Raw genomic sequence first — 17,117 nt, forward strand, 5'->3', positions numbered from 1 at the left:
AGTATGAGGCTAGTTCAGTCTGCTTTCAGTAGTAAGTCTGTGAACTGAGGATCTGGAGAAGATAATGGCCTCTTTGCACAGAAATACGTTAATCTCTCACAGTAAATGGGAAAGGGCAGACTGGTTGTTTCCCATTGCTTTTTAAGGTTGGGTGTATGTACGGCCAAACTGATAGATAGTTGTTGCAGCTGTAGGAACTTAATCTGATTTTCCAATTCCTATCAGAAAAAGATTCCTCACTTCCTGAAGCGTACTTAAGTAAGTGGCACTCTGCCATACAATTACCTAAGTACCGTTAGGCAACATTTGGGGGTATTAAAAAATGGACACAAACAACTCAGAAGATTCAGTCCAGTTTTTGGAACAGTATTCAGCATGCATCATGTTCTCTAAGCAATGCCAAATGTTAAGTGCTCAAGTATGTCCCAAAGCCCTCAGACTCTATCTAAGGTTAAGCATAATAGGTCTGCCAAATGGCACATTTGGTACTGGAGGAATGTGCACAAGATGACTGCCTCTTGTTCTTGCTTAAAAGATCTATGTCAAACCAGCAAATCCACAAACTCCAGAGAAGCACCTTCAACTTGTTATAAATTGTCCATCTGCTACATGTGAGAGGCTTCTTATATGTAATAGCTCCCCCTGGGAGGAAACATGGGAATTCTCATTTAATATGAGAAGATAAAGGCTAGCACTTTGGAGCTATTAATATCCATTGGGATCAAAGATAAGTGGTTCCAGTACCTGATACTCCACTCTACTCTAATGATTCCTTAAAGGGATGCCCCACATCGACTCAGTGGAATGGAGTTTCTGGTTGGAGTATTGTAATGGGATTCTGAAAACCAGAGCAATTTTAACTGAAAATTTTCGTCTTCAAAAATTTTCATCTACCTATCCAAACTGCACAACATAGTTACTTGATTAAAGTCATGTCATAAATTGGCTTCTAATTTTCTGGTATCATATTGTACTCACAATCAATACCACCCAGTGTACAGAGACCTTGATCCAGAATAGCACTCAGTCGGGGGGCCTTTTGAGACCAATCTTCCAGATTTATTTGTATATCTGCAAAGTTGACATATGTTTTACATAATTAATTCAGTCATGCCATCTCTCTTTTTCTCTTGCCTCTTGTTGCCTCTTACCTTACAGGTCTATTCTATGTAAGCTTTTTTGCCAGAATGGTAATTCCCAAGCCTAATGATCTTAGAACAAAGTTAATTTCTCACTTTGCAACACTGTTGCTCTGAGGATAAATGGCAGTCTTCTAATCATTCAAGACCTCACCTAGCTGTATTGTTAGGGTTTGCAAACTGCCCAACCTACCCTCAAGTTTGAAAGGAAAGGAAAGAAGTCCCTTTGAACTCCCAGAGAAAAAATGGGAAACAAATCTAAGAAGTAATTAAATAAATAAAGAGAAAAGAATAGAAGCAGAAATAATCAAGGGAGTCATTTAAAGGTTGAATAGTTTAGTATACATGATCACAGAAGACCCAATGACTTGGAAAGCATGCAAATCAGTGACATTTCTCTGCATATTTATAGGAACATTTACATAATCAGCCTGAGTTAAAAAGTGCTGTTTGTCCTCCTAACAGGGTCTGTAAAAAAAGAAAAGGGAGCTTTGAATAAAGATTAAAAAGAATAAAGTGCAATAAATAATAAAAAATGCAATAAATTAAAACAATGTCCAAAAAAACATTCTTTAAAAAGGTGGAAGGTAACAATAAGAGAACCAACCATCAATGCCACAGTTGTACAGAAGAGGCCCAGGCTGAAGGAAACAGGTCTTTGGTAAGCCCTTAAAATAGTGTTTCTCAGTCCTGACAACAGCCAGCAGGCTGGCTGGGGAATTCTGGGAGTTGAAGTCCACACATCTTAAAGTTGCCAAGGCAAACACTGCCTTAAAAGATAGAACATCAGAGGCCTCAAGAGATTTCTGAGAGAAAGAAAGAACATTTAGAGGACAGGTTCCACCTTTATCCATAAAATGACTCTTTTGCCAATTTCAGGCCGCACTAGATCACCTTCTTTGGTGATCTTGGTGGTTGACCAGTTCTGTAACAGTGAAAGTGGCCTTTCAGGCATCTTGTCCCCAAGTGCTTTAAGACATTCTATGTCAGAAGCAAACCTTGAACCTGGCTTGGTGTTTAATTGGCAGCCAGTGCCAGTGCTTCACCTGTGGGGGAATGTGGGCATATCCACATGACTCATGCAGCGACCTGCGCATTCTCCTCCACTTAGAGCCTTGGCAGCCACTGCAAAATTAACCCCATATAGAGGCACAGTACAATACTCTTAATATGAGGTTTTTGTTGTTGTTTATTCATTTAGTCGCTTCCAACTCTTCGTGACTTCATGGACCAGCCCACGCCAGAGCTTCCTGTCGGTTGTCAACACCCCCAGCTCCCCCAGGGATGAGTTCATCACCTGGGGGAGCTGTGGGTGTTGACGACCGACAGGAAGGTTACCACTGTCCAATATGAGGTTACCACTGACCAATTATCAACTAGCCTGACCATGTTCAAGAAAAGGCATAACTGATGTACCAAACAAAGATGGTAATAGGTTCTTCTGGCCAAAGAGGTCACTTGAACCTCAAGTGACAATGATAATTCTAGGAGCACCAGGAATTACCTACCTCTTCCTTCTGAGTATGACAAGGCCTGTCAGTAGTAAGAAAATATTGACATCAGAGCTAATTTATTTCAACCAGTCTCATAAAGAAACCGCCCCTCATTTTGAAGGTCCTGTGTGGAGTATCTGCATATGGTCATCTTCTGATACATATCTGAATGCTCCTTTATAGTTGTTCATATTTAAAACTTGAATGTCAAGGGGCAGGTACATTGTCTTACTGGACAATTTTAGGGAAAAGGCAGTAATGCTTTGTGTCCGTCATAACATACAATGAGACTGAGATTTGATTGTGAATTCTTACCTGCTTTCTGCATCCCTTCACATCAGTTGGAACTCTGGTATTTGTGAGTGGCAAAATATCTGCAACCATACACACAGTTGTCTGCAAATTGTCACAAGGTGCCCTTTGAAAGGTAACTCCATGCACCTAAAGTTTTGAAATATTACCTAGGATAGGTTTGATTATCAGAAAGTATGCCACTCTTTAATTCAATTAGCCCACCCCACATTTGAGACAACTGAGATCTTAGTCCATTTTGAAAGATAGTCATTGCTTATTTCTGGAGCATGGATAATCTATTTTACAATAATCTGTTTGGTCACACCATCTCTACAAGATATCGCTCTAGGCAAATGTTATGTCAGTAGTCTAAATATCAAGATTTAAGGCAACATGTCTATAGATGTTTTAATATCTTCCAAGACAGTAGCCACATTGGAGGTTGTAAAAAAGTGATTGTAAGCCTTTTAGACATTGGGAAACTTAATAGACTTATCATGCATTTAAATCTTTTTGAATACAGTGCATCAGAATGCAACTGCTTTTCCCACAGCAACCAGAAGAGGGAGATATCTATTAACTGTTGAAAAATAATTAATGAAGACATTGGGCTTTCGTTTTGACTAAATTCAGGTTGACTGGACAATTGGCTTATATTTTAACTACATGAAATTAGATGCTTGCTATTGGCCATGCCAGAGTAACTCTTTGAAAGTCCATGGTTTAAGCAATGCATTCTTTGAAATCAGAGTCTGAATGGATCAGCAGATTATTTATCCCTCTGATGCTGACTGAAAGAATAGGAACATAGATGTTAATGCAAGGCTTTTAATGCAAGGCTTTTAGCCTCAGAACCCTCTCCTGTTGCTTTCTAACACTCCCTTTTTTCCCTGATACATCAGGTAGTAAAATATGACATCCCTTTGAAAGTTGAAGTCAAGACTATGTATGCTCCTGGTATCACTGTTAAGAGCTATGCATTTTCAGATATAATGAGAGGCCATATTAATATTTTGTGTAATAATATCAGCTAAAGCGATTTAACTTTCCAGTTGTATATGCGAAATATTTCTCATACTAGGATAGATTCCCAAACGATGGCAGTTAAAATGCAGAAATATTTCTGTTATGCATGGGTTCTTGAGAAGATTGGTAAATGCAAGATGTCCAGTGAGTTGAAATGTAAAACCCTTTTCAGGCAACATTCAACTCCTAGAGATTTAGTCAGTGTTTATGAGTATGTAATTAAATCATGCCTCAGAAATCATATCAGTTCAGTGACCTTCTAAAGACTGGCATCCCTAAAACTTCTCGCTTGTCAGATGACACAAGTTTCAAGGGCTCTATTCACACAGCATAATTAAGCTGGTGACTGAATTTCTGGATTGGTGCAGCAATAGTGAGCAGCTCGTGCAATATAGTGAATCATAAGCTAGGCAAAGTCCTTGGGTTCAAATAGAATTCAAGACACACAGACACACACATACGCATTTATCAAAGAGTAAACAAGTTCAGTGAGTTGTGTGAATACACTGACCTGACCTGTTTAAATATGTTGTCTGAACACACCTGATATGCTCATAAATAACCGCCCAGAGTCCCCCGATGGGAGGAGATGGGCAGGGATGGATGGATGGATAGATTGATAAGGCAAATAAAACCTGAAGTTGCTGGGGAATAGGACAGAATACACTTAGCAACGAATATGTGTGAAATTTGGCGTAGACTGAAGATGTGCTACCATGGTCTTTTACCACTTTTAGCATGTTTTACTCTATATGTTCCCTACTTCTTTCCTTGCTTTTCTCATCCATTCATCTCTCTTCCCCCTCCTCCACTGAAGCTGGAGGAAGAGATGGTCATGAGAATGTTGGCAGCTTCACAAGTGCAGGCTTCCTGGACTGAGATATCAGCCTGTCGTAATAGTCCTGGAACAAAATAACATTGATGGCCAAAAGGGTGACAATATTCAAAAATATATTTTTACTCAGTATGGCCAACCAGGCCCAAACACCTTCCACAATTATAGAAACCCTTATATGCCTCTTCTCTCATGTCTTTATCAGTGTCCAAGCAAAACCTATGACCCCTTGGTCAAGTCTACCAGAGATTTTCCTGATGATGTCATAAGCTTCATCAAACGCCATCCACTGATGCATAAGTCAGTCTACCCAGTGAGTAGGGCTCCAGTATTTACTCAAATCAATGTGGACTACCGACTGACTCAGATTGTGGTGGATCGGGTCACAGCTGAAGATGGCCAGTATGATGTCATGTTTCTAGGAACAGGTAAGCATAGGATAAAGTGTTGCGTGTGATTTCCATCTTATTAAAAGACAACCTTTGTAACAATTCCCAAGAGCATTGCTTGGAATTGACTGGACCCTGAAACAAAGAGATATATCACTTAATAATAAGTGATACGATAATTAGAGCAGAGCCAGTCCAAATTGCACATGAAAGATTGTGCAGCATCCATTATCTAAAAGTAAAATCAAGTTCTGCTCCTGGTGACTACATAGATATATTCATGGAGTTTTCTTAGCAACTATATGGAAGCAGATTGCCATTATTGTCTATTTTTTTTTACTTCCTAGCTTCAAAAAGTTTAGCTTCTGAGCACACTGCAAAACATTGCATTTCTATATTGCACAGAGTTAAGTTTCCTCCAGCTTTTCAGCTTGCAAAGTAACAAGCCAGTCTTGCTATTTTCCCCCAACATATGGGAAGACTCACATAAAAATCCTTATTGATCATAGTTTACCAAAGTTGTATTTTCTATAGCAATATCCCACTGGAATGCAAGTGTCCTTACAGGATTTCTTCTCAAAGAATGATTTGTGTATTAGAAAACACAGATCAACACTGGATAAATTAAAACTTCTTTCGAAGCTGTATAGATCATGCAAACTTGCATACCATTTTTAATAGGGACTTTTAGAATCATACATTCATCAGAAATAGAAAAGAACCCACTTTGGGTGTGGAGGAAAAAATGTGGAAAGCTAAAATTAATATTCCTAGTTCCTCTAGCTGAAGAGCATTGCCAAATGAGCAAAGCCAAGACTTTGTCATATCATCTGAATCAGGTTAAGGCAAACTATTGTTAAAGATATTTATGGCTAAGCATTATTTTTGCACCATACCTATTTGAATTGGCTCTAATTGTTCAGTCTTGCTCTTCATTATAATAGACGTCTGTAGGTTAAAAAGAGTCAGTAGGTGGCAGTCCAGAATTTCCGCAGAGATTAACTGTAGCGTCTAGACTGTTGGAAAAATAAGTTTCTTTGGAGTAGCTTGACATGTTAAGAAACTAAAAACTTGCTCCATGCTAAACCAACTTAATGGCTGGTTTCTCAACAACGAAAAATAATAATATGAAAGTGTGAGCAACATGTTTTTGTGGTTAGTTTTGACTGAAAGCTGAAATAATCGCTCAATTAATAAGCTCGCAAAGTGAACACACACACATACACACACACCATTCTCAGCCTATTCTCACCCACAGGATCACTATGAAAAGTTGGCTCTGAATTCTTCATTAGAGGAATGGAAACCTCCAGCTGTTAGAAATTAATAGGCAAACAAAAATGTTGGAAATAAATGCAGAAGGTAGAGGATGCCTCTTTCAGCTATCTGTAATAAAGGAAAATACAGTTACAATGCAGAGCTGTTGTAAATTGCATAGTAATTGAAATTGTGCAGCGTTTAGAAAGGCCACTAGGATTAAAAGCTTTTTTCCCCTAGAGCTATCAGAATCTTAAACAGTCATTTGGTAGATACTTATTTTCATCTATTCCAAGATTCTCAATAGGCATAAAGCAACATTTTTTCCCCCAAGATGTAGTAGATGCCCATTAATGTTTGTCCCCAAATTGAAAATAACAGGTGAGTTGCTAGGAATATCTGTTCCAATCTGGGAACATTTTGTAAATATTGTCAGACAATCAGGGCTGAGCTATTGGAAGCTTAGGAAATAGAAGGCAGGAGCTGGTGGTGAGAGCTGAGAGAGTCATACAGTGCTAAAGCTGGAGAAGGCCACTGACACCGTCAGGTCCACCCTCCTGCACTGGGCAGGAATCCACGTTAAAGCATCTCTGACAGAGGGCTGTGTAGCCTCCACTGAATGCCCTGGCTGATTGTTCCACCATCGAACTGTGCTTACGTTTAGGAGGTTTTTGCTAGCATTCATCAATTGAAGGGGAGCTCCTCACATTCATTTGTTGCTTAGTGAAAAGAAAGCCTTCCTAATGGGACAAAAAAGAAAATTGGTATTTAGCCTGGGTGGCCAGAGTCATTTGAGTACTTGGAAAATCCAGGTAGATACTCTAATTTGTGAACAGGATTGTTCAGTGAGGCAGCTGTGCACAAATCAGGAATGCTGAGGATTTTTTCAGCTCTAGCTTTTTACAAAAACTGATCACATTCACTGTAATGGCAGCACCCAGGGAATCATGCTTGATTTCAGAGAAAGCTATCCAGGTCAGACCTGGTTAGCACTTGGGCCACTTTTCCTTCAGGAAATCCCAGGAAGTCAAAAAGACACCTTAGAAGAAGGCAGTGGCAGAGCTCTTCCATATTGTTGCCCAGAAATCAAAATGGAGGTGTCCGTGTAGCATCTGGAACTGAGCTTAATTCAAATGTGTTTTTATACTTCTGTATTTCCCAGGCTACTATGTATGTTAAAATACAATTTTCTTTCAAACACAGAAACATGAAACGATGTACTTCTAAAGGTTGGGTGCTATATATAACTGTCCATAAAGGGATAAGGATATCCATATGAGTTTGTGTAGGAAAAGACACACAACAAAGAGGTCCTCCTACCCATTGTGTCCCTCAGACTCATTCACTGACTCATATTAATTGCCCTCCTGCAGATACTTTCCCATTTCAGCTGTATGGGGAGGAAAAATGCATAATATTGTCCTTTGGAAGGTGGAGAAGCAATAGATCCCCCCCACCCCTTCAAGATCTGGTGAGATTCAGGTCAAATTAATTCAATCTAGCACACTAAATATATATATACATATACATACATACATACATACATACATATATATATAAAAGGGATACATCTATTGTGGTGGCTTAGAATTTTTCTACAGAAAAATGATCTGCATGGAAACTGCCTGTCATTCTTTCTAGAGTTTGCATTAAATAGCTAATCTTTCCACATTTCCCCTCGTATGCCATGTTTTAATAGCTCGTATTCAGTCTTACTCAGACTGCATGTAACCATACACTCACTTCATCTAGAAAATGTGGTGAACAGATCGGACTCAGCTTATTTTTTTGACATTCAGAGTTTATTCATACAGAGTAGTGTTCCCTTCAGATTAAGTGATATGAAATTTTAGCACATTGGTAGGAATTTGACCAAAGTAGGAAATTGAATGTGGTCAGTTTACTGGAAACTATTTATCTCTCAATCCATTCTTCTCTTAACAAGCATTAATACCAACTGTATGATTACCTTTCTTGTATTGGTCATGAGGTTTAAATTTAGTAAAATTAGCATATGGGGCAGTCAGTTTAATCAAAGGAGAAGATTTTTCAGTATTTGAAGCAACGTCTGCTATACTGTTAGGTTCAAAGATGGCTCTTTCCTCCAACTTTGTTCTTCAGTTACTTAATTTCAGGGCCCTTTGTATGTTCAATCACTGCCATATGAAAAGTTCCATGCATAATCTTGGAGTGCACACAGTGAGGGAGGGGGAAAATATAGGAAATGATTCACAACTGATTGCAGGGACATTGGCATTGTTGCTTGTTGCTCATTTGCATAATCCATTGACAATGTACATGGAATGCTTTTGGGGGTGCATGGGAAGCAAACTAAAATTTTTTGAACAATCAGGAAAGGTTACTAGAACTTAGTCTGAGCTCAAAGGCATTGTGCATGCTGAAAACATGCATGAGCTCTGGAGACAGCACATGAAAAGTTTGCTTACTTATCTTTGTACACAACTTTGTAACATTTTGGGGATTAAATATGTTTTTATTAGCTTTTTTCACTTGTAGAAGAATAAGAAGTTGCCACGGGCTAATTCAATTGATCACTAATTTGGGATCACATGAATTCATGACAACATTCTTCCTGGCTAGGTGCAACATCTACCTGATCTCAAAATGCTAGACCATCAATATATATATAAAACCTGAAGAAATGAGCAACAAACAACTTTTGTCCATGAAGTCACCAGGAGACAGGCTTGGAGGTGTTACTTGTTTCCCTTGATAGTTCAGCCATGGCTAAAATCATTTATACTTAATTTATTTAAAGAACTTTTATGGCCACCTCTCTCACATAGTCATCCTAGGCAAGCTCACAACAGCAAATAAAAACAATAATCCTTCCCACCAGGCGCCAGACCAACCAGTGATCAGTCCCTCACTTGAATAAAGATCCTCCTCTCTTCCACTGACGAGGTACATAACTACAGGCTGTGACCATATGTAAGCAGCAAATTAGATTTAACCATCAGCCTCTCTCCTTAGTATTAAACAGCAGCAACCAATGATCAGAGAGGGAAAAAAACCAAAGGATATTTATATGATGTGATGGCAACATACCTGAATTTAGCTAAAAAGCAGTGAGAGAAGAATGAAAAATATGCTTCTGTTTACAGTTGTAGTCCATGTTATGCGTTGTACTCAACAAGAAAATGTTAACAAAAGAGCACTTTCCAGCGTGGGGGAACATAGTGACTGTTGTTTCAGCAGAATCCCTACATTTCAGATATAGGAACAGTACTGAAAGTTTTGAGTATCACCAAAGAGAAATGGGACATGGAAGAGGTGGTCCTGGAAGAACTACAGATATTCAAGGTAAGCCTCCAAAAGCAAACTATCTTTCAGACGAGGGGGGAAAAATCGTGTTTTTTCAAGCGAGAAAAAATTACTGATATTGTTTACTGTATGTTGCTGGAGGAAAGACTTCAGTTACAGCAACATAAAGAATATCAGTATTTTTTTTAGAAAAATATATATTAAGGGGAAAAAAGTAAAATTTGAGATAACTCCTGATGGAGTAAACATCTGCAGTCATTTCAAGGATACTAAAACCATTTGGATCGTATTACCAGACATATTTGCATATTTGGTGTGCCCATATTCCAAACAGCGACATTTTCTCCAGGCTGCTAATGAAGCTGCTCTCCTGCCAATAACTATGATGTAATGAGATGTTCTTGATATACTTGCACGTATTAGTGACGCGACCCCTAAAAATTAAGTCTCCTTCAAGGCATGCTCGACCCCTCTTGGTGTTCAGAGATGATGAACTGTTATTGCAATAACCATTCCAGGGGGGAAAGAAACTTTTTTTAAAAAGATAAATCTCTCTGTATGCTTTTGATATTATATGGATGCAACGATTCTTGTTTTAAACCTTCCAATGTCATATTTTGGCTGCCACAGACACCAGTTATAACTATCACATTGCAAATATCAGGAATGGCCAATCAGCTGCCAAGTAATCTGGAATTATTAAGCATGTACCAATTTGCTGCATATTTGTGGTATCATGCCAAAGGGAAAGGCACCATATCAGATTTAATACCAGAAAGGACAGATGCTCCTCTACTTCATACACTTTGTTTCTTTTTTTCTTACAGACAAAAATATAGAAAGGAAAAAATTACTGTAGGTTCTGTATATTTTTATTAACCCATCTGAGAATTATTTAATTTGATGTAGATATTTGCAAGAGCATGTGATCAATAGAGGAGGAGCATTTCCTTACCCAAGGAATATTGTGGTCCACACTGTTTGCTTAAAGAAAAGGGTTACATTGACCACCAAAAGATTATCATGAACAGTGTTCAATTCCAGTGGAAGCAATTAATATGTTCTGCCTGAAACCCCTCAGGAAGAATTCTTGGTCATGGGAAACTCAAATCTATGAAGCAACTTCAAAAACTCAAAACTGTGCTGTGTTTTTTCATCAAATAACCTTCATGGGATTAGTGTAAGCCTGAAAATCCATTCTGGTTTCTTTGAAGGAGACAAAGATCCTGATTATATCAGAGCACAGAAAGTGAGAAAACAATGTGCCTTTATGTAAGAATCATCCCAAACAGCAGAGTCTGCTCAGTCATTTTCAACTTGCCTGTACCTCTTACTAAATAAGAAGAAGTAATGGAAGGTGACTTCTATAAAATAAATGACATTGGAGCATGAGATGTATCGCATTAGATCACCAGTTCATTGGCAAAGGTTATTGTATTCTAATCAACTAAACTGGTTCAATTCCTGCTCTAAAGGGTAATATAAGCACCATCCTAAGAAGGTCCATATCAGGCCTAAATAAACAACTTTTAAAGAACACATTTCTGATCTTCCTTTAAAACTTCCAATTCTAGTCTGATTAGGATTATTTTGGGAAACAAGCTTCCTATCAGCATTCAGTCTGTGTAGCTGATAAAGGCAGAATTGACAAGTTATGAACAGTGCTGATTGCACATTGAATGTAAAATTGCTCCTTATTTAGTTGAACCCACTTTGGTCTACCATCCTTTTTTCTGCCTATAAAAAATGTTAGTCCTTTGTTTCCAAGTCACAAAGGATTCAACAAAATATACTGGATGATGCAGTATATTTTGCAGTATATTTTGCATCATGTGTTAATAAAATAGCTTTTCTTTGAAAATAGGGAGTGTGTATATATCCCTTGATAGACCTGTCATTCATGGATGCAACAAATGACACAGTTGGTAAATATTTTTGGCACTATATCACAATAGGGAATTTCTGTGCTGAATCTGGAGAGAAATCATCATAAGGTATTAAATGTCATATACTGTAGAGAATCAAAGACAAAATGTAACTTTTGGTATTGTTTCTAGAAAGCTTGGATATTTCCAGAATTGATCCATTAGAGCCAGGAGGTGGGCCTGTGTACATTATTTGATGAGCATGTGAAGTCTTCAAAGCTATGAAGCAGTCAGAGCTGCTCAAAGACATTCTGAGGGCTTCTAAGCATGATTCTAGTGGATGCATTAACCTTGGGAGGTCCTCAAAATAGCCACATACTCCTTCAAGTAGCTACTTCAGAGCTTTGATCCAGAGAGACACTTAACTTGTGAGCAAAACGTTTTGTGAAATCTTTTACACAGGCCTGTCAATGTACCAACTTAAAAGGAATAACTGAACTGTCCTGGTGACTCCATGGAATTTACTTGGCAATAGTACAGAAGTGGGTTGACCTTGTCTTCTGGGATTCCTTCCTTCCTTCCCCCAGTCAAGCTTACATTTCTGGTATTTCCTGGAGGTCTCTCATCCAAGTACTAACTAGAACCAACTGTGTTTAGCTTTGCAGTTCAGATAGGATCAGCTAGGTGTTGCCATCAGTTCAAACAAGACAAGGAAACCAGGTTCCAATTCTTCACTGAATCAAAGTCTAGTGGGAGCATCAAGGCAATCACAATCTTGTAGCCTAATCTGTTCTAAGAATGTAAGGGGGGGCATGCATACCTCTGTAACCACCATTGATGACAGGTGGATTAAAGATTGAAATTTTGAAGGTGGTCTTAGCACACATGAGATTGCATTATTGAACTAAAACAAACCAACAGCAAAATGAACTCTCATGGTTTCTTTTTCTTAGAAGACATCTTAGCTTACATTCAGGCTGAATGAAAGTTATTCTAAGTTAGACCTGAAGATGTCGAATTCTCAAAAAGGCTTAGATGCATTTTCAAATTGCTGTTCTTGAGTGATGTGACAAACGTCACTCCTTGATAACAGTGTTTTCCTCCAGAGAAATACAAGCGATATTGACCCTGTCTTTGCTGTTGTTTGTCCATTTGCTTTGCAGCGTCCATCACCTATCTTGACTATGGAGATGTCTCCAAAGCAGGTAATCCTTAAGTAGTAATTTTAGCACTTAATAAGAGGCTTTTTTAAAGCCAGTGTCTAATATTTTATGGTTTAATATTTGCTCATCTTTTCCTAATCTCACCCCTTCCAGTCCTCCTGTCAAAAATACTTCTTTTGCTTTAAAATCCATTTCCACATTCCACATGAACATTCTATATTCATTGCATATTAAGAGAAAAACAGTAAAAGTGGAAAGAAGTAAGACGATGAGGATATACTCGTTTGAGACTTCCTTGCCGGTGGCTTTTATCCAGAACCTATTTGTCACACTGATATGCCATTATCAGTGTTATGCAAATCCATCCATCTGCATTCAGAAGTTAAGTTTGAGTGACTTCAGCGGGATTTATGCTTCATGAGCAAAGTTAGGGTTACAGCTTCAATTGGAACAACTGTTTTTATCCCTCTTTATTGGTCATTTGCCAAGGTTACAGGGAACCTGCCTCTCTCAGCATTTAGAGGATAGAGAACACCGACTCTTGCAGATGTCTCAGGCACAGAACTGTTTCCAGTGCCGAGCACTCCCTTACTGGACCTGTAGCCACGTATCCCACAATTAGTGTGAAAGGATCAATAGCTATGAAACTAATTGTAATGAGGAAAGCCTGAATCTGGGCACCTTATTAGTGTAGGAAGGTTTTGGTGACTGGTGACTGTCTTACTATTTTGCGGGACTACAGAGCGTAGAGTGGATGGCAACTGGGTGGCAACCTTTTTCCCCCACTCCAGCGGGTGAGCTGTTTTTAAACTGTGTGAAGCTTGTTTTAGGATTGACCCTTCTATTTTCTTGGGTTTCCCTCCTCAGAATGGCAGGAAACCAAACCACTCCTTTTCTGCAGCTGCCTTGCTGAGATTGAACAGCATAGCCAAAAAAAGAGGTTAGAGGATCATAAAAAGGAAGCTGGCATTATCCAGATCCCGACTGGGACTCATATTGATTAGTTAGAATTTAAACTGTTCTGCAGTTTGCTATTTTAATTCTTTTTCGTGTGTGTGTGTGTGTGTGTGTAAGTCCTTTAGATTTTTTGTTAGTTGGGTTTGTTTGTTTGTTTGTTTGTTTATATAATTTTACCATCTTATATCCCTGGATTTTCAAAGCAGGCTTGAGCCCAACTCTAAATAATCAGAAGAGATGCCATGCTGTTAAGCAGGCGAGCTGTAGCAAGAAATGACTTGAAACCTCTGGAAAGAGTTTCAGGCTTTGCTGTTTATGGTTGCAGAAAATATTGGGCATTGTTGAACCAGTTTGAAAGCCAGTTGGTTTAACTGTATGGAAAGAGACAGTTTTATGGATTCTGTTCACTGCTGTATAAATAGCAGTACTGGTGGACATATAGACATTTCTGTAAGAACAGATTTTTTTAAAAGTAATGCTATTAAGGAACGTGAAGTTGTTTCTCATTTATTTGCCTTGTCTGATTTGTAGCAACAATTGTACATTGGCTCCAGAGATGGATTGGCTCAGCTTTCCTTGCACCGATGTCATACATATGGGAAGGCATGTGCAGATTGCTGCCTTGCCAGAGACCCATACTGTGCTTGGGATGGAAATTCCTGTTCCAGATACACACCAACATCAAAAAGGTGAGGAAGAGCATATCTAAGCTGTCATACCTAAGGGCAGGTCTTCCATGAACCTCACAGTCATGAATAGGCACATAGTCCTGAAGAGCATATTAGGACCCTAAGGGGGAGCCCTTTGCTCCCTTCTCCATTGACGTCTACTGTCATTTTCCCTACTAAGTTCTATACGTGGCTTGTAATTTCCCATGTACACTATAGAGTAAAAAATCTTGGGAAATGGAAAGATTTGACATTACACACTATGGAGAAACGGTTGGTAAACTTGACAGATCTTGCTAAGATGGGTAAACTAACTTTTCTGATTAGAGAAAAGACACCAATAAACCTATATTTATTGGTGACTGGAAACCTCTTATGGACTTTTTGTGTAAAAATGAAAAAAATGAACGTGATTTATGTCTGTGATGATTAGACAGGATAGATTATAGGAAGAACAGAAATATGAAGCAACTTTAGAGAGCAAGGCTAAAATAGAATTGTACTTATAACTGCTGTGAAGAATATCAGAAGCCACTGCTTTGTATTTTTTTTCTTTCTTTTCTATTTTTCTTCAACTTTTTTTCTTTTCTTGCACTTTTTGCTTTCTCCTTGCTTGCTTGCTTTTTCTTTTTTCTTCCTTGCTTTCTTGTAGTTTGTATTAGTTTTTATCTTCTTTTTTAAAATGTTCAATAAAAATCATATTAAAAAAATTCAAAAATCTCAGTAACCTTAGCAAATATATAGAAAGGATAGTTTTTGATTACTTATTTGATGTATTCTCAGGTTTCATGGCAAGATTTCTTGGTAACTCCTTCTTTGCTTAAAACTACCCCTGAGGCTGAAGAGACAGGAAAGTTGGAACAGGGATAACACTAGTTGAAACATCTTCTTAAAATGCTAAGTGCTTTATAATCTTCAGTGTCATAACTCATATCTTATTCCCATCTCCACCCTGCACAGCCAATGAATCTCCCTAGTTTGGTCTGGCCCATGGATTGTCTTCCTGAAATAAAATGCGTATACCTGCCTTGGCAGCCAGGAGCATAAGAATTCTATCTTAAATATCATTTTGGCAATGGTTTATTCATAGGCAAATGCCGCTTCAAAAGTCATTTCAACTGGTTTGTTCTTTCTCTAGGCGTGCAAGGAGGCAAGATGTGAAATACGGAGACCCAATTACCCAGTGCTGGGATGTTGAAGACAGTAAGTATTGAATTTGTGTTCTTGTTTCCAACATCTCTCATAAGACCCCTTTTTTTTTGCAGTTGAGAAGCTGGCAGCTTTAATCCAACCAGAAGTGATGCCTAGTTTTTTGTTGTTTTGTTTTGTTTTAATTTCTTTTATTTTTAAAAACTAAAAATTAAAAAATATTTATGGTGCTCATTTCTCTCTGGAAGGCATGCCTTAGTCTGTTCTAGATGCTGAGAATTGTACTCTTGTCTATTGTTATTCTGTAATGAGCTAAGGAGGCCATCCAATCCATAGAACCAAATTGACGCCAATATTCTACGACTAAGGCTGGCTGGTGTATCATCATTCCTTCTGAATAGTGGAACTTACTATTTAGCTATCAGCAGCAGCCTTCAAGAGACAAAAAAGGCATCATTCTGGAACCCTAATGGAAAAATATTGTGTCTATAAGAATGTGAGAAGGCCTGTGCCAAGGGAGCCAAGTAAGGAGAGTTCTCTGAGTCAAGAACAGAAAATACACTTCTTACATTCTCTTGACTTATTACTGCATGGCAACTCTTGGACAAAAATCTAAACTCTTAGTTCCGGTTAGCAAGCAATCCAGGATGTCTTCTAATTCTTCCCTGCTAATTAAGCAATCTCCTTTTCAACAACAGCTTACTGTCTCCTACAAATATAGCTGTTCATTCTCTTGCCAGACTGGCTCGCTCCCCTGGCAACAGGTCTTACAATATGTATTATCTATATTCAGCCTTGTGGTTAAGCTGAAATTTCTGTAACAACATAACATAAAATTTAAAATGTTCAGCTCAGAATATTTATTTTTCTTTCTTAAAGGAGCGTGGGGGGAAAACCACTAAAGCAAAACAATATTTTTTTCTAAAAAAAATGAGTATCTAATTCAGGGTTTCAGTTAGTGTGCAGTTGTTTTCATATAAATCCTGTTGTATATGCAAATCAAAGCAATATAAAGGACCTGAGTACAGTCAGCATTAATGAAAACTAGAGTTTCTGTCCTTTTACTTTGTGAGGGGAAGAGCTGTCCCATGGAAGAAGTCAAGATGAAATTTTTGGAAGGAACAGATTTTATTTGTCTTATAACAATGCAATGATGTAGACTGGTGGGGATGACACAAAATAAATCTTGGAAAGAATTTAATTTCTAGCTTGTGAGCCTGGCTGCTAGATGTCTTTTGTCAACTTTACCTTGATCCAGTAGATGGTTAGAGAAAGGTTGAGGGGGCTGCTATGCTCCAGATGTTGATCCCACAAGCTCCAGTCTCTGACGGATGTTCTCCACTTGTTGTCTAAAGGCACATGTTGAAACTTTGATAAGGCAACTTACAGGAAGGCGGGCCTATTGGAAGAGACATAAATACTATTATGTTTGCCCCCAGTAACAAATTACTTACCTGGATTTTGTTTCCTTTGGAAGGAATGTCATGACTCTTTGCATTCTTTATTACATGGAGAAACAATTTAAATACTAACAGACTGCCAGTCCAGTCCCAACTTCAGATTTCAAGAAAGAGGCTTTTCCATAGCTCAGAATTAG

General features: G+C 38.3%; 1 protein-coding gene across 2 annotated transcripts in view; it reads left to right on the top strand.

Moving 5' to 3' along the window:
* SEMA3D (semaphorin 3D) overlaps window positions 1-17,117 on the top strand; it is a 168,775-nt gene that overhangs the window by 135,310 nt on the left and 16,348 nt on the right. For both annotated transcript variants that reach the window (XM_063308241.1, XM_063308242.1), the window contains exons 12-16: window positions 4,993-5,215; window positions 9,669-9,757; window positions 12,747-12,788; window positions 14,235-14,392; window positions 15,510-15,574. In XM_063308241.1, coding sequence (XP_063164311.1) covers window positions 4,993-5,215; window positions 9,669-9,757; window positions 12,747-12,788; window positions 14,235-14,392; window positions 15,510-15,574 — 577 coding nt within the window. The remainder of the gene's footprint in view (window positions 1-4,992; window positions 5,216-9,668; window positions 9,758-12,746; window positions 12,789-14,234; window positions 14,393-15,509; window positions 15,575-17,117) is intronic.

The sequence above is a fragment of the Candoia aspera genome, chromosome 7 (assembly GCF_035149785.1).
Source record: "Candoia aspera isolate rCanAsp1 chromosome 7, rCanAsp1.hap2, whole genome shotgun sequence".
Classification (NCBI taxonomy): Eukaryota; Metazoa; Chordata; class Lepidosauria; order Squamata; family Boidae; genus Candoia; species Candoia aspera.